At 39.4% G+C, this 24,263-nt stretch overlaps 2 protein-coding genes and 1 long non-coding RNA gene across 5 annotated transcripts; 1 reads left to right on the top strand and 2 right to left on the bottom strand.

Moving 5' to 3' along the window:
• Positions 1-634: 634 nt before the first annotated feature.
• LOC144001298 (uncharacterized) lies at positions 635-2,099 on the bottom strand. Of its 2 annotated transcripts, XR_013278431.1 has the most exons (3): positions 1,835-2,099; positions 924-1,400; positions 635-819 (listed from the first exon to the last, which is right to left on the bottom strand). It is a non-coding gene; the product is annotated as an uncharacterized LOC144001298 (long non-coding RNA). The 2 variants fall into 2 exon arrangements; XR_013278430.1 differs by lacking the exon at positions 1,835-2,099 and having other exon boundaries at positions 924-1,684.
• A 1,544-nt stretch (positions 2,100-3,643) lies between these two features.
• On the bottom strand, positions 3,644-11,307 carry bfsp1 (beaded filament structural protein 1). The gene is made up of 8 exons (XM_077495652.1): positions 10,775-11,307; positions 8,819-8,879; positions 8,033-8,128; positions 7,349-7,441; positions 6,774-6,887; positions 5,323-5,543; positions 5,133-5,224; positions 3,644-5,038 (listed from the first exon to the last, which is right to left on the bottom strand). The coding sequence occupies exons 1-8, from the start codon at positions 11,140-11,142 to the stop codon at positions 4,011-4,013; spliced, it is 2,073 nt and encodes a 690-aa protein (XP_077351778.1). The 5' UTR covers positions 11,143-11,307; the 3' UTR covers positions 3,644-4,010.
• prokr1b (prokineticin receptor 1b) lies at positions 8,044-23,879 on the top strand. Of its 2 annotated transcripts, none has more exons than XM_077495655.1 (3): positions 8,044-8,193; positions 19,419-20,025; positions 22,770-23,879. In XM_077495655.1, exons 2-3 carry the CDS (start codon positions 19,580-19,582, stop codon positions 23,473-23,475), a joined length of 1,152 nt encoding a protein of 383 aa, XP_077351781.1. In that variant the 5' UTR covers positions 8,044-8,193; positions 19,419-19,579; the 3' UTR covers positions 23,476-23,879. The 2 variants fall into 2 exon arrangements, with proteins under 2 accessions (XP_077351781.1, XP_077351779.1); XM_077495653.1 differs by lacking the exon at positions 8,044-8,193 and adding an exon at positions 17,472-17,599.
• The last annotated feature ends 384 nt before the right edge of the window (positions 23,880-24,263 follow it).

Below are 24,263 nucleotides of genomic sequence, written 5' to 3'. Positions count from 1 at the left end.
TGATTCCGTCCACGTACTTGTATATTTTGAAACAAATGTTTTCATAAACAGAATTATTGACTGATTGGTATAGCAATACACTTGTTCAATAACATTTCTGTTCATGGTGTCATCGCTCAGTATTTTACTATTTATTTATTTATTTTTAATTTCAGGTGTACTTGTGGTAATTGCCAGCAAATGCCTACAGCTGTAGAATGTGTTTGCTGCCATGAAATTCAAAAAGTAGTGACTGTACGTCTACAAGGAGAGGAACACTTCAATCAGGTACTGGACTGCATCACTGATCATCCTGGATTCAATGCTGTGTGCCTGGACCCATATGGATTACAGGTAGCATGGATGACCTACAAGCAACAATACAGAGGCAAGGCATTTGATGGGCCACAGGATGCCAAGTATAGACATATTGCCTACAGACAATTTGTGCGCTGGTGCTGGAAGTTTCTTGGTCTGGACAACCGTGTTGTCCTTCCAGCATGTGCAGTGTCTTGTATCAGGGCACATTTTCCACCACCAGGAGAAGAGGAGTCAGCTTTATTCAAAGGGTTTCGTGTTTCACAGAGAAATGTTCCAGAACTGTGATTTGGACTAGTTACATCATAATAAAAATAAACAAATGAGGACAACTTAATACAAGGGATGTGATTCTTTATTTTCTGAGGAATCTCGTATGGTGCTCAGCAATAACATTTGATTTTTCCGGTCTGTTCACTGCTGCTGTAAGAAATTGTGGGTCGACGACCACATCACCGGTTCTGTACTTATTTGGAATGTCAATCAGTTTCATCACCTCTGAAAGGCAGTCATTCACATAGTCTGCAAAAAAAGAAAAAAAAAATGGGATGATAAATATTTGGGCGACATACATACTTACACTAAGTAATGCATCTGCCTGGAATTGCTTTTGTTTCATAACTTACCATAAGTTGCATCCACCAATATCTTTCTCAGAGAATAGCCACCACTCTTATATTTGGGATAAACGATGCAGTAGGAGTGTATTCCTTCCTTCGTCACTTTCTGTGGTCTCCCAGCATTTTCATTATAATGCATAGCAGCGAGAATGATTCTGGAATTGAACAAAAATTGCCTTATTAACAAATTGTCACATTGTGATGAAATAGCTTTATATCTCAAAGTTCTACATTTCATCCACATTATGTGGTGGCATAACTTCATCATCTTCGCTGTTAGAACAGGATTCATCCTGCAATAACTGACCCTCGTAATCAGCCATTTCTTGTTCAGAGGCAGCTGCAGAGGTGATAGCCTCAGCTACGGCTCGCTTCCTTTCTCGGTTAGCTGCTGCTGCACGCTGGGCAGGTGGATTTTGAATCTGCTGCTGGTCTTGTGGAGGCAAGTGAATTGTTGGGACAGCAGTTGCATTGAGCAATAACCTGCAGAAACATAAGGAGACACTAAAAATATGCTTCGCTCATAAAACCTATAAAACCAACCAGCATTTAAATATATAATTAAAAAAAATACTATCACATTTCATCTAACCCTGCCTTACCAAATATTTAATTATTTAATGACTCATAAAATGCAGTACGATTGACATATGATTGGCAGTTTTTCAAAAGGACGTGTTATGTTCTTTCATCAACAAAGCAATGCTGCCAACCTATTGAAATTTACTTCCAGAACAATTTGTCTCACTGCCATTATTACTCATCGTTGATATGAAAAGCACCGAGACGTTAGCTTTCGGTTAACTTCGCTAGCTTCTACTGTTCATTCCACAACTGTTGGAAGCTCTGCTTTGTCAAAGTCATCAGTGATCTATCCAAAAATTCCACGTGTTTTCAAAATAATTGTAATCACTTACTTTTTTTGCAAATCCTTTATCATAAGCAGACTGGTTGAGGAAGCAGGCATCTTCGAAGTGTTTGTAACACAGAACACTCTTCGACGATGGCGTGAAATTCATTCGCTTCGCGCGAACGAAAGTTGTCCATTTACGTGCCCTGTTATCTTTTGGCCACTCGTACAACTTTTCTTTAGCTTGAGAACAATACATCGCCACACATCGTCGAGTCATCTTACCGAGTAGCAATGCAAACAATGCAGTTCAATGGCCGACTTCTCTCGCAACTTCCCGGTGTGATGTCATTTCCGAAAATTTCCGAAGATTGTCGAAGAAAAGCATTTTCGTTGTCAAGGGCGTTGCTATGGGTTAAACTAAGAACCTGAAAGGGTTGCGTTAAAAAAAACAACGAAAATATGCTGACAATGGTTTAGCCATTGGTATTACTCAAAAACATGGTTGGCCAACCTTACTTCACATTTGGCCTTTAAGTTATATTAGTTAACAAACAGGGCGGCACGGTAGTCGAGTGGTTAGCACGTCCGCTTCCCAGTTCTGAGGTCTCCGGTTCGAGTCCAGGCTCAGACCTTCCTGGGTGGAGTTTGCATGTTCTCCCCGTGCCCGCGTGGGTCTTCTCCGGGTACTCCGGTCTCCTCCCACATTCCAAAGACATGCATGGCAGGTTAATTGGGCGCTCTGAATTGTCCCTAGGTGTGCGTGTGAGTGTGGATGGTTGTTCGTCTCTGTGTGCCCTGCGATTGGTTGGCAACCAGTCCAGGGTGTCCCCCGCCTACTGCCCAGAGCCAGCTGAGATAGGCGCCAGCAGCCCCCGTGACCCTTGTGAGGAATAAGCGGTCAAGAAAATGGATGGATGGATGGATAGTTAACAAACAACCATTTCCCCCCAAGCTGCTGCCAAGTCCTTGAAGTCATTTTTTTGTTCTCAGAGATCCATGCAGCATCAGATGGTGTGGACACTCGGCTGCTGCTCTGTCGCATCTCAAAAAGCACAAGAGACAAACGATGCCTCTCAGCAAGAACAAGACAGGCGAGGTGAAGCACTCTCTGCACAGAGTCATCGTCATTACATTAACGGTTTATTTTTAGCATCATATCACCAGCGTGCTTGGTTATCTGACACAGAAACAACTCATTCGATAGCTTATGTTTTGAATTTGCAATGGGTGGGTAACTATTTTTGAAGGGGGAGAGAGAAAAAAGTGCTCAGAAATAATCTATCTTAAGTGACTACTACATTCTTGTATTTGCAGATCTTCTCTCAGCTCACCCTTTTTGCTCTTGCCTTTATCAAAACAGTGAACACTAATATGCTTGTGTGACTGTTCTCCATTTACCAAGGGCACAGTAGTCAAATTTCTTTTAATCACATGCTTGGTTGCAGGCTTTCCCCCTGATTCTTCAAATGCCACAAAATGTAGCTGTTAGTTGCGGTCGGCTGTCAGTTGTTGGTCGGCTGACAACTCCCCGCCCCCTGCAGGCTGCAAGACCATTTTCATCTCAGCACCGCTTTGCAATCCTGTTAACCAACTGTTCCCCCTTCACTAAATGAACGTTAAGCAGTGCATATAAGTGAAAAGAAACTCCATTAGGTCCAGTGTAGCCACTGTATAGTCTATCTGAAACCAGTACATTCTTCTGACTGATGTTACAGATATTACACCTTCATGTTTTTAGCCACACTGGGCATAGGAATCTTCGGTCTATGACTATCTATCCATTCATCCATCAATGAACAAGCAATGGCAATGTGATCAAATACACCAGTCTCACATTCGAGTTCATGATTTTAGACTGAAAGACAAGGCGTAATTGATGTTTGAGTCGTCTTTATTGAAGATATCAAAGCAAATTAGTACACAGCAAAATGGTGCTGAGGGCAGGCGGTGGCGTCCAATTGTACAAATGATCTCAAGAGGGGGAAATTGGAGGTGGAAGACAGAAGGGTAGCACAACTTTCTCGTTGAATACTTCTTCTCATTTATTATTTTTTTAAAAGGTGGCATAGAGCTTTTTTTTTTTGGTTTGTTTTCGTGTCCCAAGTTTTCAGACAGTAAAGGACTAAAGCATGAGCATGGCTGTCTCGTCGCAACGCTGGACGCAGAACCCAAGACTGCAAGTAGATGGAGAAGCCTGGAATATGAGAGCAGGAATGTTTGGTTGGTCGTTGAGGTTTCTTCTAATGTTTCTTCTTGCTGGATTTCTCGATGGTGGTTTCCACCACCATGGAAGTCTCCTCGTAACCTTTAAGCTTGCGCCCGTTGGAGAACTTCTCCACAGATTCCAGTACTACCTTTTCGTAGCTCATGGCTTCTGGAGTGAAGCTGCTGGAGCTGGAACTGGAGCTGGAGCTGGAGTTGGAGCTGGAGCTGGAGCTGGAGCTAGAGCTGGTGCTGGTGCTGCTGCTAGAACTGGAACTTGTGCTGGCGGCGCGGGGCATGGATTTAGGAGTTGTCCCGCTTGGTCCATCGTCATCCTTGTTCTTCTTTGGTTTGGAAGGATCCACTGCTGGGGTTGGATCTTTGGGGCCAGAGAAAGGCTGGACTGGATCCGGATCTTTGGGTTGAGGCTCAGGTTCTTCTTTCTTGACCTTGTCTTTACTGCCATCTTCCTTTCCCTTTCCTCCCTTGTTATCTTCCTTCCCTCCTGCGATATTTGAAGGAGGGGTGGGAATTGCAGGTCTGGGGCCAATTATGGGCTGAGGTGGTTGGGGTGGTGGAGGTGGTTGAGGGGATGGTACACGTCGTCCAAGAGGCTGATCTTTGATGGTGACGACGATATGTCCGGCGGCTGGTGTGGTACTGCAGAAGCAGGGGTCCGGGTAGCTTCCTTCACCGGTGACAAGTACGTAACGACCCTTTGTGTAGAAGTCAGCGATGGGCTCCGGCTTCTTGTACTTCCTCATCCGATCTCTGACGATGTTACAAAGCGTGTCGAAGGCCTTGCTTATCTGAGCTCCGTCAGGGACGTCCTGCGGAGACACTCCGGAGTACACAGGTCTCTCCTCAGTCCTCCTCACGTTATCCTCTTGAATTTCTCCCGAGGACGTCCCCTTCACTTCGTCGTCTGGAGCCCCTCCCCCTGCGTTTCGATCCTCCTGACCGTTGTCAATGACGTCTCTGAGCTCTTTCTTCTTCTGTACTTTCTTGGCCATGATCTTCTGGCGAGGTTTTATGTTGGTGATATCTTGGATGGCAAGAGTAATATCTGTGAGCAATAAAGAGGATGTTTAGCTATTTCAAAATTTTTGTTATTAGATCTTGAGAGCGTAGTGGGTGAGTTGTGATTTAGGCCTACTTACCTCTGCCCCTGTTTGAGGCAGGGGTAGGATGAGTGTAGTGGTAACTGGTGGTAAACAGGGTGACTGGTGTGCCGATTATTGCCGAATTCAACCTGTAATGGAATACAGAGGTGCAAGTTCATGAGTCGTTATTCAAGCAACCCCCCCTAGCTACGGTTACAAAACGCCAGTCAGAAAGTGTGCGTCTCACCTGTTGTCCTCATTCTCGATGATCCTCTTGTACCTTTCCAGCTCATTCTCCAGAGATGTTTGGTACATGGCCAGGTGGCGACACTCGCTGGTCAACCTCTCCAGGGCCCTCTCGGCTTCCTCGATCTCCTTGCGCAGCGATTCGATTTGCTCGTTGTACAGCTGGATCTCGTCGTCGAAACTCTCCTGGGTGCTCCTGATGGCTTGCTCCAACATCGCCGCCTGTGAGCAACACAGACGCCTTTTTAATCAAGGCGCTCTGATGAAATGATTCTGCAGTATTACAAATGCCCTTGAGGAGACTTAATAGTGCACTGAGAATGTTGTCAATAAAGCACACTAGCATTTTGTTGCTCATAAATGACTATTGGGAATTTGAGCACATAATGACGTGACCAAGTTCGAAGTTGCATACATTTAAACTATGATTATAAAATACTTGTATAACCTTTGTTGCATCTCATTTTTTCATCGGTCTTCTACCATATCCCGACAAATGACTTTGTGCCTACTAGAAAAAAGAACATCACTTATGCTTATTATCAGGACTCCACTATTTAGACTTTAAAGCATAGCTAGATATCATGCTCAACAATGGCTTTAATAAAACGGGCTGAAGCTGGCATCTAGTGGTGTGTCAGTGTCAGTGGTAAACCATAGTGGCTGTGGGGGAAAATAGAATTTAAAAATGATTATAAAACAACACTAGTAATTATTTATTACAAAATTGAAATATTTATTGGCACTTCATAACTTACAATGAAAATAACAGAACCTCTAATGATTTAAATTAAAATATATATATAAATAAACATTTTCTTTTAAATTAATGTTGGGTATAGTATTAGGTAAATATATGTGCGTACTTTAAATTTAGATAAAGATCATTATGGAAAAAAAAATAGTATAAAATAAAGTAAATGAACTCTCAAAATTATCTACTCATATTTGACATACTTATGTAACAAAATAGTCATAACCTAGACCTGACTTATTATAGAATGCTCAAAGATGACAGCTTCATTATTCACTTTAATAACATTTTGGAAAATAAAATGAAAAGTAAAGTAATACTATTTAGTATTTAATGTAATTTTAATCCCATACATTTAATAAAAATGTAACTTTGTTGAGTAATACATCTGAAATAAACATTTTGCCACAAATCATCTTGTCTTAATTTAAATAATTATATAGTAAAAATAACACCACAGTCCCTATTACTTAAATGAATAATTAAATAATTAGTGTCTAATTCATAAAATAAGAAATATTAACGCATATTGTGACGTTGTTGCTATGCTATTGTGTTCGTTTTGGATTGGAAAATCTAAAAAATAAACAAATTAAATTTGTTTTTTGTGACTGGGTAATGTTTGTCAGGGGGAAAAGGTTTAAATATACATATATATATTTAAACTGCAGTTGCCATGGTGACCATGTGCCACCCACCTCTGCCTGGAGACGTTGTTTTTGGGTCTGCAGCTGGCAGAGGGCGCTCTTGTACTCCTCCAGCTGGCTCTGCAGGGCAGGCAACCGGCTCTGCACCAGCATCTTCTCCTGCTCCTTGACAACGACAAAAACAATAACCTTTAGCTATGTAGCTGGCTAATGAATGGTTTGATCGCTCTATATCTATCTATCTATCTATCTATCTATCTATCTATCTATCTAGTTGGTGATACAGTACTTTGAATACAGACACATTGCTCACAAGTACCAAGTTCTAACTACCTAACTAGCCAGCCAGATGGACATACATATGCTATATCATCTTACAGTAAGTAACTATTGACAATTTCTGCAACTGTAGTATGTTGGATAAAAAAAAAAGATGTTTCCCACAGACAAGGAAATGGTATGTATGTGCACTGTGTGTGCTTTAGCCATCCACTCACTCACATGTACCAATATGGACGTAAAGGCCACAGGACCTAAAGGCCAGTAACCTCATCAGCACTTTGCATAACATCCCCAGGGGTGTTACACATATCATACACACAGGCGCATTTTGTGAGTGACCTCACCTCGGAGATGCCCACTGACACAGTGGAAGCAAGCGGAAGCGTCTGGTTGATTTGCTGCAAAATGTGTACAAAGGTCTGGATCTCTGCAAGGTTCTGTTCAGAACACAAAGACAAATATGCTAGGTTTATATGATTTGTTTCTATAAATGCACACCTCTGGTTAAATGCATACGCGACAAATGTATTCCAAGTCTCCGGTAATAAAGAAGCAGATATGTACCAATATTTCAAGCCTAAATAGTGTTTTAAAATGACTTTGCATCCTTTACCCGACATAATATGCTGGTAGCGCAGCGCTTCAATATGCGGTAATAATTCTAAAGATTAAATTGCCAAGAAATGTCCCACCAGTTGACAATAAGGAAGAAAATGGCCCATACAAATGTGTGCTGCATAATGTCAACAATTTAAGCAGTTCTGATGAATGAAAATTGTATTTGAATGCACAATATTTCCTATTTTGTTCACTTTTATTGCCACTAATGTCCTTTAACATTGTCTATTGCTTCACAAAAACACTTGGCTGATGTGTTTTGGCTTGTAATAAATCACCACATGAAGGAAGGAGCAGTAAATCCATGCTCAGGGATAAGCATGCACACTTTATCAGCCAAATTGGACGTATCTGAATAACTGTGGGCTTTACAGTATATCTATATTATCACACTATGCTATATCACTCACCTTCCTGTGTCTCTCTCTGGTAGAGTTGATGTCATCCTGCAGGAACTGTGACTGGATCTGAAACTCCAAATTTTTCAGCAGGGCACTGTCAGCCTCCTGCGGTGAAGTTAATGGGACAGCACAGCAAAGCAAGACAGCAAAGTTGAGAGGAACACTCATGGGTAGGTAGCATCACCACAGCAGGATTAACATGGCTGAGGTTGCATTGCGAATGGGTGACCTTTGTGGGTGTCTTGTGAGCCATAGTCATATCATTTTAAATACAAATCATATATCATTTTAAATACATAAATAAATAAATGAATAAATTGCTTTAAAGTAATTTCATAAAGGTAATACTTTATGATTCACACAATTCACCCATACTTGTATTTTGTAAACGTTTTAGAAATATTTTGGAAAATTTTATAAAACATTCAATTTAATGAGCTTTTGATTTTATTACTATTCATGTAATTTTAGATAATACTTTGTGATGAAATTTAATAGTAAAAATATTTCTGTAACATTTGAGCATTTCTTTCTTCTGTCATTCTTTCATGTAGTTTATTAACTAGTATTTAAGGTCTTCTGATTTTGGAAAAATCAGTCTGATTAAATTCACAAGTTAATAATTTAAAGGTACAATTTCATTATAAGTGTCGTTTTCAATAGAGTTCTTGTATTACCGTAATAATGTTTATATAATAATATATACATACTATAATAGCTATTAGATACAGTAACATATATTTAAATAGTTACGAGTGCATAATAGTTATTATTTGTTTACAATCCACACTGTACCTTGTTAAGCTGTTCCAGTGTGCCCCGTAGTTGCTCTTGATAATCACATTCATTTCTATATCTGGAGGGGGGGAAAAAAGTATGAGTGATGCAACATTTTTTTATTTTTCAAGGAAAGGTACCATTTGGTCGTAGATTACTTTTCTGGAAGCATTTGCTGACATGCACTTACACTGCTTACATAGTTGTTTTGTCAAGTGTCAATTTTAAAGTGTCTCATTCAGACTCAGTCAGCTGGAGAAGTGTTTGGCAAATTGTGTAATACATTTCGCTGTCACGGTACAAATGAATTGCTGATGAGTGAAAAGAATCCCAAAGTGTCCATTTGGGTTTCTTTCATGAATTCTTGATCTACCAATGACATGTGGCTTGGAGCGAAAAAGGAATGCTCCTCCTTCACAACTTTGCGTTAGGAACATGGTGAGAATGCAATGAAGGCCATCTCTCTTCACCAGCTGACGAAAACATTATTCTCAACTGGATAATGTGGAAACTGCCTTTGCTCTTTGTTGTTTGCATTTGTTCTGTAGAACCAAGTGGAACCTTTCATTGTGGCTCAGTGGCACATGGCGACTTAGCAACACAGCAAATGTCACTGCCCCCTGAATTCCAGTGTGCTCCTTGTGGATTATTGCTAGTTTTTCTTGTCACGTGACATTAACGTCAGGAAACTACTTTGTTTTTTTGTTCCGTTTCACTCACTTCTCTGTATTTTATATGTCATGCCAGACGCTGGTGCTAATTTTCTATGGGATTCTGCAATTCCCATGAAAATGAAAGTATTGGTGCATAAAATGGAAGTACAGTAATTGCAAAAATGGTAAATGCCATATTTCATGCTGAACCTCTTAAATTAAAGTTGGAAGTGTTACATTTAAATTACGTTTTATTTCAAATTTTAATAAATAATATTTAAAATACAGTATTAAGTGCCCCACCCCAACGCTCCACCGTAACTATAAATGTTATCATTTATCTAGAAAATGGTTATAAATACATATCTGTATAACATTGTATCTTTATTAACATTAAAGTAAATTAAAAAAAATATATATATATATTAATTTGCTGAATAACTTTATTAACATTGTACTGCTTGTGTACACTCTGACAATGAGAGCACCACTGCCACCTACTGTAGTGGATGTGCAATTATATTTTATTTAGTACAGTAAAATAAAAAAAAAATAAAAAATAAAAAAGAATGCTAGCTGGGGACAAACCCTCCCAGTGGGGCCCACCCCTTTATTTGAAAAGGTCTGACCTCTGACCTAGAGACAAATCTGTAGCCACATTGGTATCCAATATCCATCCTGTTTTGACCCATTTTTGTTCTCTACTTTTTTTTTTTTTTTTTTTTTTTTTACAAATTTTGAAAAATGTTCAAGATTTCTATATTTGACCATCTGCTTTGGGGAAAAAAATAATTATTTATTTGTTTATTTACTACCCATGTAATAATAATAATAATAATAATAATAATAACAAATAATACCAAATCATTAACCATTTTCAATTTAAAACCACCACTTCAATTGCCAAATACTGTATGTTTAGTTTTTTTGCCTTATATGGTGTTGTTCGGCTGTTTTAATAAATAAAGAAATCATTATTTAAAAACAACAACAACATATCACTTAATTTGTCAGTGACTAATGCATGAACCCCAATGATATCATTCGAGGATATTAGGTGGGTGTGCAGTACACAATTTGGTGCTGATCCCAATTTGGATTTTATGGCCTTGGGAGAAGTCTGTGTTCCTTCAATTTACCTGATATAACTTGCGGAAATGGGAACCCAATTGCCTGTTGGTAGATTATTGGGCAAAAGCACCTTTCCCTGGAGGCTTAGCATTTTTTAATCGCTTCCTTTCAATCCTAAGCACATTTCAGTTCACTTTAACTCTAAAGGGGATATCAGCAGAGACCCCAGCCCGGGGGGCCGTTTCCTTACTTGCTGGTGAACTCATCCAGCATGCGACAGGCGTCCCTCAGCTCTCTCTCCAGCTTGCCGCGGTCAGAGGTGAGCTCTCGGATCCGCTGCTTGTTGACCTCGATCTGCTCCTTGAACGTCTCCTCCAGGCCGCTGGCCTCCTCCATACGTTGCAGAGTCTCCAGCTGCTTACGGAACACGGCGTTGCGCTGCTCCAGGACCCGGGCCCGGTTGATGTAGCGGGCAAAGCGGCTGTTGAGCTCCTGGAGGTTCTCCCAGCCCTGGATGGCCGAGATGCCCGCCGAGTCCTCGGGTTCTTCACGGAAGACATCCGAGTGCTCGTACTTCTCCTTGCGCACCTCCTTGCGCAGGTAGCTGGTGTTGAACATGCTGGTAGCTTTCTCTTTCGTTGACAGGTGGTATCCCTCAGAGTACTTGTGCTCTTCAGCTCCTTTATTGTGTGAAAACTGGGGTGCTCACCCTTGGCTGTCTCATGCTAGACTAAACAGCACACGGCACTGGTTGGCCACGAAATAGCTACCGGCACCTCCCCTCTGACAGTGAACACAACTTGTTGTGAGCCTGGGGCCTTCCAGAGCTGATTGTTGTCTTTGTTGCAGGGATTCGAAAAGCCACGCTGGTGATGACAAAGCAGAACCACAAAAACATACGCGCACAATTAGCCGCGCGAAAGCACTGGGTGGTTGCGCACAATTATTGTGCTTCTTAGTCAGCTGCTTTGTAGATCCACGGCTGATGCATGAGTTTGGATTACAGCCCAAATGGAGGACAGAAGGGAAGTTTCGTGCATGACTGCTTGTTTGGATGCCAGTTTGTGCTACGCACCCACATATAGGTACACTAAACACTATGTTGGTGACATTTATGATGGAATGTTTTGTTTTCGTAAGAGTTCTGTCAACAGCGGGGAATGAATGACCTTGAATTTCCTCAAAAGGTATTTATCGGCACAGTAATGGTTAGAAAATCATGATTCAGTATTTCCCTCTCTGAGGTTCACATTGCACCATTTCTAATGACTTCACAAGCACTGCCAGAAACATACACTTGCGTCCAATATTTGCTAGCCAGAGACTGAGCTGCACTTATGCCTCTATATTGTACTGAAAATTCTGAGTACAGAAAACTTAAACAGCTATTACTTACAGTTTTACAGTCTGAACTACATATTGAATGCCCAGCAAATACCATAAAATCATTGAGTGATCACCAACTCTTATCAGGCGTTTAATTTTGTTACCTGTGAGTAAATCGCAGCTGATAGGGAAGAACTAACCACACAAAGCAGCGCGTCTTGTGATGGAGTGGCATGGCTCAGTGGTCGAGTGGTTGTCTGCCATCTGTGGGTTCAATCCTCACCCCTGGTGACTGTGTTGAAGTGTCCTTGAGCAAGACACTGAACCCCTTTAGGCACCATATCGCATAGATAAAGTGCTTTTTGAAAAGCAGTCTGTTCTATTCATGGTTATGTCCACAATCAACAATATGAAAGAAAAGTCCAAACTTTAATGGCTCATAAATATCAAACAAAGTCATGATTGTAGAACAAATCGAGCAGCTTCCAATCTTATCCTGTTTAGAACTTTTTCTAAGATACCCAACAACCTTTGATTTTCTTTAAACCCAGATATATATTTCATTCATCCTCTTCCATAGCTGTTTCTTAGACTCTAACATTGCTGCCCATAAACAACTTCCAACCTCCCGCAGAAGCCATACAATATTTGTCATGTGCATATTTTCCATAAGATCCGCCTGCGCCTTTGAGTCCGTCTATAATCTTTTGTTACGAGGAGCTGTAAATCTCGACTACAGGTTGGATTAGTGAACTGCTCCTGTGGATGGAAATGCAAGCCAGTTGTTTATGCTGTTGCTCAGGCCTTTTGGGCGGTCATGACGGAGGCTAGAGAGATTGAGCAAGTAGCCCCTGATGTTTAGCGGCTAATAAACTCTAATTGGAACATGTGGAGGCTGTTGTCGCATCTCTTGTGTTTAGGGGGTTGGATGTGTTATTCTCTTTCTCTGGTGGTTCCATTGAGGATTCAGCTTGCTTAATTCTTTTTGGTACTTTCACTTTATTTTGCCTTCAGAACAACTTATAGTCTTCTAGTTTGACTTTTTTGTTGACAGTGATTCTTATTGATATTGTGTAATTTCAAGATTGACAATGTTTGTTAAGATAAAAAAAGAAAGAAATTTTTGACCAATCTAATGGGAAATGGCAATTTTACAATCTTCCATCCGTTTTGAAAAGCGCATTGATTAGGAATTGATCATGGAATACGCAGAACCAAAGTTGTTTTTACAGTTTTGCATTTTGTTTTCTAGTTTTGTAAGTTTATGAAATTCTCGCTATCCTTTTCTTTGATAATAGAAGTGACGCTCAATATGGTCCTCCGTCACTTTCTTCAAGGTCTGACCTTTCAGAGATGCACTTAGACTTCCACTTCCATTTAATTTGTAAAAAGTGGTTATTTCAGTTATATTGTTTCTCTCAGTTGGAAACTGTCTGGGCACTTGGCAGGTGTTTTTATTTTATTTTATTTTATTTTTTTGAGTGTGGGGCAAAGTGACAGTTTCTCTCCTTCAATTACCACTTTCTGAAATATTTAACTTCTTTCCCTACTGTACTTCTCTTACTAAAATATTTATATATTGACCATGTCTATGTCTAAATGCATGGAGCCATGCATGTAGCCAAGTGTTTGTTTGGAGGTCAAGTGTTTGGCTTATACAAGTGCATTAACGAGCAGTTGAACTGCTGCATCTAGTAAAATATCGGTGAGTGTATCATTTGTGTACATATACCGTAAATACTATAGGCTATACTACTGCCTGATAGCTGTTGTAAGCAGGCATCTCAAGGCAATTGAGACAAGACTGGCAAAGGGCGAATAAAAGCAAGAGCGGCACTTTCCATCAAAATAAAGAATTGATCGCAAGAAGTCATCAGAGCTGCTGTCTGTCCCTGTTTATCTGCCGTTCAGGATGGATGGCCACAAAGTCGTCTGCTTTCCAATCCACCCCTCCCCTCTCCCCACAATCAACTTGATGAGACTTTCTGAACAAAACAGCCACTCACATGAAGAGACAGATAATTTGACGCTGATTAAGTGTAAATAGCTGAACACTTGAAGGTCTGATTATGTCCCCAAAGCTAGCTGTGGCTACCCATGCCAATATGTATGAGATTAGTATAGTTGTCTGGAGAACACTTAAATTGCATTCCAAGTGACACTGACTCACTGGCTATTTAATTGTGTCTCACACCAGAGAATTATTTCTAATGTACATATTATGTTTTGGAATAAAACCAGAATGGCCCGAACATGTCTTTGTAGCTCCATGATGAATACATATTTTCTTTCTCGATGGAGCCTAAATATTTTACGAGCCTGCTTAGATTCTCTTTTGATGGAGGAAAAAAAGCTTGAATTATATATGGAATATATAGCAAGGGAAAGGGTCATTCAAATGTAGCGCGTTCACCACACCATACATATGAAACATTAGTGGTGTCAAAAAGCAATGATCAATCGAAAAAAGGATCAATGCAAATGTTAAATTATTAATTGTGTAGCGTTGACTGATTTTTCACATGATCTTTGAGGTGCTAGTTGTGCTTGATGCATGCACGTGACAATAGTTACCAGGCAAAAAAACCCAAAAAAACAGCTTAGCGACGAGAGCTGGTGAACACTGCGGAAGATTTAGCTCTCATAAAGCATCCTTCATGGGTCAGTGGAGTGGAAAACACAAAACGTGGAGTGACTCTTCATGGTCCACTCACACAGATGAGAGTCCAAATGAATGCTGATGCTCTCTCCAGACTGGATGCCAACATATTGTAATAGAGGCTTAGGGCCTGATTTAGCAAGAGCCTAAAAACTAGGGATGTAACGATATCCAAACATCACGATACAATATTATAACGATATGAAGGTCACGAGACGATAAATATCACGATATTGTGGGGGGTTGGCAATATTTAAAAAAGATCACAAAATTGTGTAAAAAAACAAAAAACAAACTAGAGCTCATACTAAAAAAAAAAGCACAATATTGTGCTTTTGTACATAAGGGCAATGCATATAAACCACCTACAATCTCTAATAACAATATTGAGGCACTTACTTGCTAATGCAAGCACACATTGATCGCTTCACAAGCAAATTAGGTTCCCCTTCATCTGACAATTAGCATAGATTTTAAACTTAGAAGGCCAAAACATCCCTAATAAAAATTAAATTGCACTAATAAACTAGTCACTAGAGGCTGCTAGAACTGCACAAATGGAAATCAACCTGACTTTAAAAAAAATATTTGTTCCTTTTAAATATTGTGAACATGACGACAGGGATATAGTGGCAGTTTTAATATCACAATATCACGATATTGCCCTTATCGTTACATCCCTACTAAAAACCGGGCATGAGTTGTGTGTTTCTTTTAACAGATTGCGTGACCTAGATACGTGGCTAACAGGCTGTTTACATGAAGTGCCATTACATTATATTCATTATGGATAATACGGTTGACCCTCCGGTTTGACGAACTACGAGTATGAGCGTTATAAAAGATCCTTTTCATTCCAAAAGCAACACAAACAATAACAAATTTAAATTCAAATTTAACGTGCATTTTAAGCAACCATGACTTTCCCTGTGATGTTTAACCCACTCAAAGGCAGCCATATTTCAGCAACGCGGGAGATTAAGTGCAAAGAGCCCAATAGCAACAGGAGACCACCCTATTTTTTACGCTTAGGTGACTGTGATGGTTTTTCACCATGGAAAATTTGGGAGAGCACCGCAAGCAATTGGAAGTGTAAGTGGCTCAGGCAAACTAAGCCTGGATATTGGTGATACTGATATGACCCCTTCTGAATCACACACAGCTTGCACATTCCAAGAATCTGTGTGCTTATGATTGCTGTAAATAAACTCCATGTCTGGGGGGAGGAAGTTACACAGTTCAGTCTATTGTGCTACGATAATTTGTGGATACTTAATGTAGTATATCACAATATTTAATAACGCAGACATTGTGTTTGTTCTCTTTATTTAATTCTGATGTTGTTTGTTGTTTCACCTACTGGGACCACTGAACCACTTACACATAAAAGGTAAGTTGGACAAAAGGTTAGCTAAGATGCTCAGCATTTCAAGGAGTAATTCATGCTTTTTCATGGCCTATCCTGGAGTAAATTAAGCCTGAATAGTCTCTACGCGAGCCAAAGTTGGACATAACAAAACAAAACCAAACAAAACAAAACAAAACTGCTCAGTTTATCAGGTGATATGGCATGACTCCTTCTTGTGATTGGGTCAAAGTCACAGCTTAGAGCTCTAAAACTGCATTGCTCAAGAGATGATTTTTTGAAATAACTTTTTTTTTGTATTGAGGAGTGCATTGCCCTGCTGTTTACACAAAAAAATCATGAGGTTGACATTATGAAAAAGTCTTAAGAACTCACTAGAAGGTTCTAGACCACCACTATGCCAATGCCAAATGTGTTTTTCTAATTAATTTTCTAAACCGTGTATCTTGTCCATGTTTACAGCATGACAAAAGTAAATTCCAAAGGAATGATTAGGGTCATAGACAGATGTCACCTTGGACTGTTAGGCAATTAATCACAGTTTAGATGTGAAACGCGCATCAAATGGTACTTTGAACACCACATAACAAGCATAATTTTGTTAGAGAAACATTAATTAATAAATATCTTAAATTAAGATATGAACACTTGTGAGTGATCAAGTAAACAATATGAAATATGCTTTGGTTTACGTAAGTATTTATTTATTTATTTATTTTACATTGTTTTGTTGGAACTACTTTATTCTAGTCAGAGTGTGACTTTATTTGTCCGGGAAAAAATATGATGTTGTTCTCATTAGATTACTTTCCTCTACTATCTTATTGCCCTATGCACATATGTACACCCGTAAGCTACTTAGTACACAAGATCCTCCTTGAATGTATATTTTATAAGTCCCATATCTCAGCCTCAGTTTTTTTTATATAATGCATGCACCTCATTTGACTTACTAGAAACATATCCACTAATGAGATATAATACAAGAACCGTATCAAATAATTTAGCTTTGACAAATAATGTGTTTGTGGAACTGATCATCTTGAGATGAGTCTGTAATTATTTTTACAATTATTTATATTACTAGTAAGTGTTCAGGATACACATCCCTTCATTTTGTACTTTTATGGCAAAACCATGACAAAAACGCTGTCCAAAGCAGTTTATGTCAAAATGCCAAAACAACAATACCAGAAGTCCTGCAAGATAGCTGGAACTTTTATGGGTTTGTAATTGCACATAAAGAGGCTTGTAAAGTAGTTCTGAAGCTTCCCTGGCATTTACACTTTTGTACAATAATAATGACGAGTAAATAAAAAAAAAAAATGCATATTGATTAAGTGTTGTACCCCGTGAAGGTGATTTGAAGGCGTTGGTAGCCTTTCATCTACATACATCACCAACCTGGCTGACACTGATGACTTTGCTGCTCCAACCTTTTGGCACGCTCCCACCCACGTATCCTCCATCCTGGCTCCCCTCTCGAAGCGCCCTCCCTACCTCCCACCCTCTCTCCCGTCTCCTTCTCCCCTCAGCGTCATCATCAATGTGATTATTTAAGGCGGTGGAGGGACAACTTTTTGTTGTCTGTTACAAGGAGGCGAGTGAGGAGGAGTGGAACGTGATGATGGATGCTCGCGGACGCGTTGGCCAATCAGAGAAGGCTCCTTAATTGCTCTATTAATTAATTAGAATATTCACTCGACCCCCTACATCATTTGCAGGTAAGGTAGATATTAAATTTCTTAATAATACTGGGTTGATTATATTTTTTTATTTACCAACAGAAGGGTGTTTCCGATTTGTTTTAATTAAAAGGATATATTTGGTGAATTACAACATCTCAACATCAGTCATATCCTTGAGCACGTCAACTTTATTACTCTGGCAGATCTTACGGCCATCACAAAACACTTTTAACAGCAATTTAAGCAACATTTTAATGCGCAAAAAGAGCTACTAACAAAACTCAAGTAAAGCAAAACTACTCACTCTATGACACATAACAGAAAGGAAGGGAACGCGGCTGTCATCTCAAGTGGCATTTTATAGGGCTTGTTGTGTAATGTCTGAGAGCAAAATGTCAGCATGTGCGCCGTAAGATTATTAATCTATGTAATAAATCTAAGATTGGCTGATGACTGCTCCGCTATAGAAAATGAGTGGCTGATTGGATGAAAATAACAAATCAATCAATCAATCAATGTATTACTCATTTGGTAAATGGCAGAATCCCTTTCCTATGTAACAGTGAGCTTAGTTTATTGTTCTATGGTGCCATCACAATAAAACACAAAAATCAATTCGATGCATGCTCAAGAAGCTGACAATCAGGAGATTCTTCACCAAAAACCAGATGTCTGTCGTAGTATCAAGACTGACGTTGTAAGAGACAGCATGCTGCCCAAAGGCATACAAAAAAAAGCAAAGAGTTCATGGCTTGACCTTGGGGTTGACCACACACAAGGATTTGCGATTATAAATATTCAGAGGTTTAACATTTATATTCCCTCTCACTGATTCAGGTAATTTCAATCTACGAGCATTGAATTAACTGCAACTGGACTGTTTTGATTGTGGCGTACACACATGAAGACAATTGGACTGTTTTTATCCCAATTTTGTCTCTTTCCAATCAAGGATGTTAAACACCTGACTATCTTATTATAAGATTGACCTGTAAGTCTATTCTTGTCTGAGGTGTGTTAAGAGTTGATTTGTCCTGATAATAGGGTCAACTCAAAACCGAATCAGAGGTGATTATCTTAGGCCGGGTATACACATAAAGAAAATTGGGCTTTTTTTTGTTACAATTTTTCACCTTCCCGACGAACGACGTCAAACACCCTTCAGTGTTCTGTCTTATAAGATTGGCCAAACATTACGGTAAATGACAAAATGTGACCTACTTGATGCTGTTTTTGTGTTAAAAAAAAAAAAAAAAAAAAAAAAACTATACTAAAATTAATAAAGACACAAACAAATCATTTTTAAAAAAATTATTAAAAACTAAGAAAAATGCTAAAAAAACAAAAAAAAAAACAACAACAGCCCTCCTTAACACAAAATTAATTGTCAAAAAAGTCAAAATGAAATGTAAACTACCTACAATGAAAAATCCAAAACTATTAAAATCCATCTTAAGTAACTCAAGTAAACTGTATAGTTTAGTCTCAAATTGTATGAGTTCATGAGTACAAACTTTATTCCCCTGCACCATTTATTGCCCTTGCACTGTATATAATACATGGCTACTAGTGTTCTTTCTTGTTATGATGTAGCGTCAATTAAAATGCCTTGTGACCACGCCGAGCTTACGTCTAGCGACCCTGCCTTGCGATAAAGTGACAAGGTTGCAATAAATTGCATGGAGGCCATTTCTCGCTGTCGTGGCCTCAACTAAAGTTTCCAGATATATTCATAGCAACGGTACCACCTGCCATCCACGATAACAAGCTGAAGGACTCGGGCAGCGTAATTTGTTTTTCCTATGATATGAATTCTGACCAGGTGTTGCATAATGTGTCCGACTTTCTCTTCCAGGTCAAGGTGACTCTCCAAAGATGATTTACCCTCTCCAAAATACCGTCTTCATGCGAAAAGCGTAACAATTAAGGCGTCGTTGCCATGCTGCACCACAAGAACTCAATATTTTTCTCCTAATTTTGCCGGGTCAAGCTGTTCACAAACTGGTCCCGAACAAAATGGCCGAATCAAACATCAGCCATCTGCTGACGGCTCCGTCTGTCCGCAAGTCGGATCATTACATAGACAACTACGACGTGGACTACGGCATTCCACCCGACGAGATCCCTGACACCACGCAAGGTCCGGCCTTCTACGTGGCCACCATCATCATCGGCGTGGTCCTCGTGTGCATCATGCTGGTATGCGGCTTGGGAAACTTCATTTTCATCGCTACCTTGATGCGCTACAAGAAGCTGCGCAACCTCACCAACTTACTCATCGGCAACTTGGCCATCTCGGACTTCTTGGTGGCGGTGGTGTGCTGTCCCTTCTTGGTAGATTACTATGTGGTCAAACAGCTGTCGTGGGATCACGGGTTGCTGCTGTGCGCTTCGGTCAACTATCTCCGCACCGTGTCGCTCTACGTGTCCACAAATGCCTTGCTTGCTATTGCGGTGGACAGGTAATTTGTATGCCAATTAAAATGTCTTGCAGCACTTATTACGTAGTATCTTCTCCGTGCTATTGGATTTATCATCTATATCAGCGATTGGTAAATTAAATGCAATTTTTCACCAGTTATACTTGGGGGCAACATAGAACCACCCATTTACTAACTAGATACATGACAAAAATGCTACTTTAGATTTTGTTGGGACATTCTCTTAATAAATGCAAATTTTTATATTACAGTCATCATTGCATACATAAAATATCAACTAGCCTAAAGGGTTTGAACCAAACAACAAAATAACCACAAACCCTCAGTGCAAAGGACTCTCTTGCATTGAAATTACCATTCAAGGACAACAATCAACTCATTCAAAAGTTCAATACTATTGATGTACTATGTTTGTATCATATCATTTCCAAATCTGCAAAAAAATTATTCGGACTACTCAAATTGTAGTATTAAGGCAGTATAAGAGCCAGTGTACATCTGCCATCGAGTGGTGATTGGTGATATTACAATTTAAAACATTATTATAATCACTGAATTTTATTTCTTGTATTAAAAAAAATGTATCATATTTGGGGATTTTTTTTATTTATTTTTGTGTGTGTTTTTTCAAGGGGATTTTACCCATCCCCCTCCCTTTTTTTTTTCCATGGAAAACATGTCAAGGATATTAATCAGGGTTTATTATTATTATTATAATTATTATAATTATTATTATTATTATAATTATTATAATAATTATTATTATTATTATTATTATTGGGGCTGTATTTGTAAGACATTTATTTATTTATTTATTTATTTATTTATTTATTTTTGGTGTGTAGCAATGCCTGACATAGATTTTTGCAATTGGATTCCAGGATTAATTTTTTATTAATGAATTAAATGAATTACAAAAAAAAAAAAAAAAAAAAAAACTTTAATCATGCCCATTGCATCCAGGCAACAGAGTACTTTTTCCGTGCTCTAATTCCTGGACCACAAAAGGTGGTCCACAGAATTGATTCTCACCACTAGATATAAAGCTGAATATTTTTATGCAGTCCAAAATTAAACTAATTCACCAACTTCTCCAGTCGATAGAGCAGCTAATTCCACGTACGTAATGCATGCAAAAAAAATCAAGGATATGCCCAATGACTTTTTTTTAATGCTTTTATTATACAATCTCACATTTCTTGCTGCATTGTATCCATTATCTCGTCTCTTTCTCATATGGTAATGCCTCTCTCCATCAATTCAAGGATTTAAGCTGACGACTCTAAATGTATAGTTAAAAAAAACAACAACACTTACTTGTTTTGGCACACAGCCGTAATTGTCTTTTAATGATGGAAAGAGTAAGTTGTTTCTGCATTAAAACATAATAAGTGGGACATAGAGCAATTACTCTTGCCGTTTTGCAAAGGAAGCTGATGGTTGATTCGTTAAAAACTCATTTATGCTTGATATGTAAATTAGTGGTTTCATAAAGGTAAAGCTATACTGCAGAATAATCAATAGTATTGCATTTTCCTCCACCATTACTTTGTTTTATGCACCTATGACAGTTTGGAACCATTCAGTCAAGAAAAGTATTTTGCCTTCCCACCAAGGCAATAGTGATTCTTTCAAATTTGGGGTTACTGATTTATCTTTAATGACTGTCTCATCCACTTGAGCAGTGCAAGAGCAGACTCACATTCTTTGTGGTCCATTGCACAGAAGATTATGTTGTTGTAAGTTCTGAACAAATAGTCGTAAATAATACATATTTTGCGGATGAAGTGCAATCCAGCTACGCCGATTCAATGGTGCATGATGGCTGACTGGAGAGCAAAACCGTTAAGCAAATGTTTGTGCCATTTACAATTTATGTATTATGTGAGGTGTTTGTATCCTTTTAGTCACAGCCAGGGTCTTCAAATTATAGAACCAACTGCTTCTCCAACATACTGTGAATGACCCCCATTTAATGTCTTAGTAAGCTCCAATAAAATGCACTGCGGCACAACAGAAGTACAGTACAGTAACCAGTTTCACAGATAGCTGACTTTCATGCAGCTGCTCAGTGACCATGCATAGATATTAATCGCTGTACACTCAGTACACACTGGTGACTGAGATAGACCCTCAGATCTCCATCTGCCAGAACTGAGTATTAAGTGCAAGGCTTGAAATAAGTGGTTAAACAGGCAAAATTACCATTTTGCGCCTCATCAAAAGACATTGAAAAGCAAATCTGAGGATCAAAGATTTTTTTTTTTTAATATTCCAGTCCACGTAGACGGAAAAAAAAAGCTTAAGCTAAAAAAGCTTTGCTGGGTTCACATCACCTACCTGGGGTACTCAAAGTTCAAGGGAAGCTCTGTGTTGGCTATTAGTTGTATACTCGCTCCTAAATCAACAATCATTGTCCCCGTGGTGGCGAATAAGATACACTTGTGGTATGTATCATTCTCATGAAAGAATGGTGAGAAAAAAAACAGAGAAGCCATGCTAATTGCTAAGCTAACCTACGATTGACACAGTTACCTAGCTAGCTAGCGTGTTTAACACCAGAATTAAGTGCTTGGGTGATGGAGTACACTTTTCACAGAAGTTTGGCTGGAACCGCGTTAACGTCTAACTTGGAACAGCAAAATAGCAGGAAAATTCAAACGTATCTGGTCTCTGGAGAGAAAACCATACTCGCTAAACAGCGCCAAAACCGCAAATGAAGGGTTGCAATTCTATTTACTATTTGATATTGTCTATGTTCTCAGATACATGGCCATCGTTCATCCTTTGAAACCTCGAATGAAGTACGAAACCGCCTACTGCCTGATAACTGGAGTCTGGATTATTCCCACGCTGATCTCAATTCCCTCAGCTTACTTCGCCTCGGAAACCATGTACCCTCACGGAGGCACCACGCCGACCACTCACAAAGTCTTCTGCGCTCAAATCTGGCCCGTGGACCAACAGGCCTACTACCGCTCCTACTTTTTGTTTATATTCGCCGTGGAGTTCGTGGGACCGGTGGTCGTCATGGCGATGTGTTACACCCAGATTTCCCGCGAGCTCTGGTTCAAGAATGTTCCTGGTGTCCAGACGGAGCAGATAAGAAAGCGGCTACGCTGTCGCCGCAAAACGGTGATGGTTCTCATCGCCATCTTAATGGCGTACATCCTGTGCTGGGCTCCGTACTACGGCTTCACCATCCTGCGGGACTTCCACCCGACGCTAATCTCTCGTCAGAAGAATTCACTGGTGGTCTTCTATATCATTGAATGCCTTGCAATGAGCAACAGCATGATCAATACTTTCTGCTTCGTCAGTGTCAAGAACAATACGGTCAAGTATCTGAGGAAGATTGTGCTGGTGCGATGGAGGTCAACTTACGCCCCCACTAGGGCTGTGGATGAACTGGATTTAAGGACTTCATCCTTGCCTGTCACAGAGGAAATTGAATGCATTCATCTGAGGTAAACACGGTCATTAAAATTTGGATTGCTGATGTAAAGAATGGACTTTGACTCAATGAGGATGCTAAATTACGTTACAGATTTTTACTGTCATCTTAAAACACAAGAGAGGAAAAACAAAGAATTTAGTAGGAAATGAAACTCAGCATCACCATTGCTAGATGAACAAAGTCGACATTATTTTCTTAGTAAATAAATAAGGCACACTGTTGTCTTTCCCAGCGTAATGTGTCAAGGCAAAGTGGTTGGAAATCATTCAAACATTTGTACAAAAAAAAAAAGAGCATGGTTCAAATTGTTTTTGATGGTCTTGTTGACTTGATTTCACGGCAAAGTAATCTTTATTGATGTTGAAAAAAATAGTATTGCTGTCATTGTGCCATATGCAGTTCTTACCTGTACACTGCATTGTGAAATGAGGCTGTATTATGCGGATGACTTGGATGTAACAGTTGATCCATTCGATATTGCTTCATGGCTTAATAGATGTTGTTCTCTGAATTGTCATTTTGCAAAGTCCCAGTCTTGCTGTAGGATTATCGTGTGGTGCCATTTAGTGAAGTGTTTGCTGTTCAATTGGTTTTCCATAAAGAGTGAGCCAAAAAAGATGCCATGTCTTTTTGTTATTGCTTACCCTTTAGATGACATTAGACGCAACGTTTCACTGTGTTCAAATGAGTCTTATAAACAATAGTTGAGGGCAGCATGTTCCTAGTGGGACTGTAACTCTATTTTAATTCCAAATGTATTTGTGTTCCCTCCGTGTTATTTTGAATCTGGAACAGAGAGATC

Source organism: Festucalex cinctus, chromosome 14 (assembly GCF_051991245.1).
Source record: "Festucalex cinctus isolate MCC-2025b chromosome 14, RoL_Fcin_1.0, whole genome shotgun sequence".
Classification (NCBI taxonomy): domain Eukaryota; kingdom Metazoa; phylum Chordata; class Actinopteri; order Syngnathiformes; family Syngnathidae; genus Festucalex; species Festucalex cinctus.
Note: the sequence above shows the minus strand (reverse complement) of the source record. Positions and strands in the feature narration are given on the sequence as shown.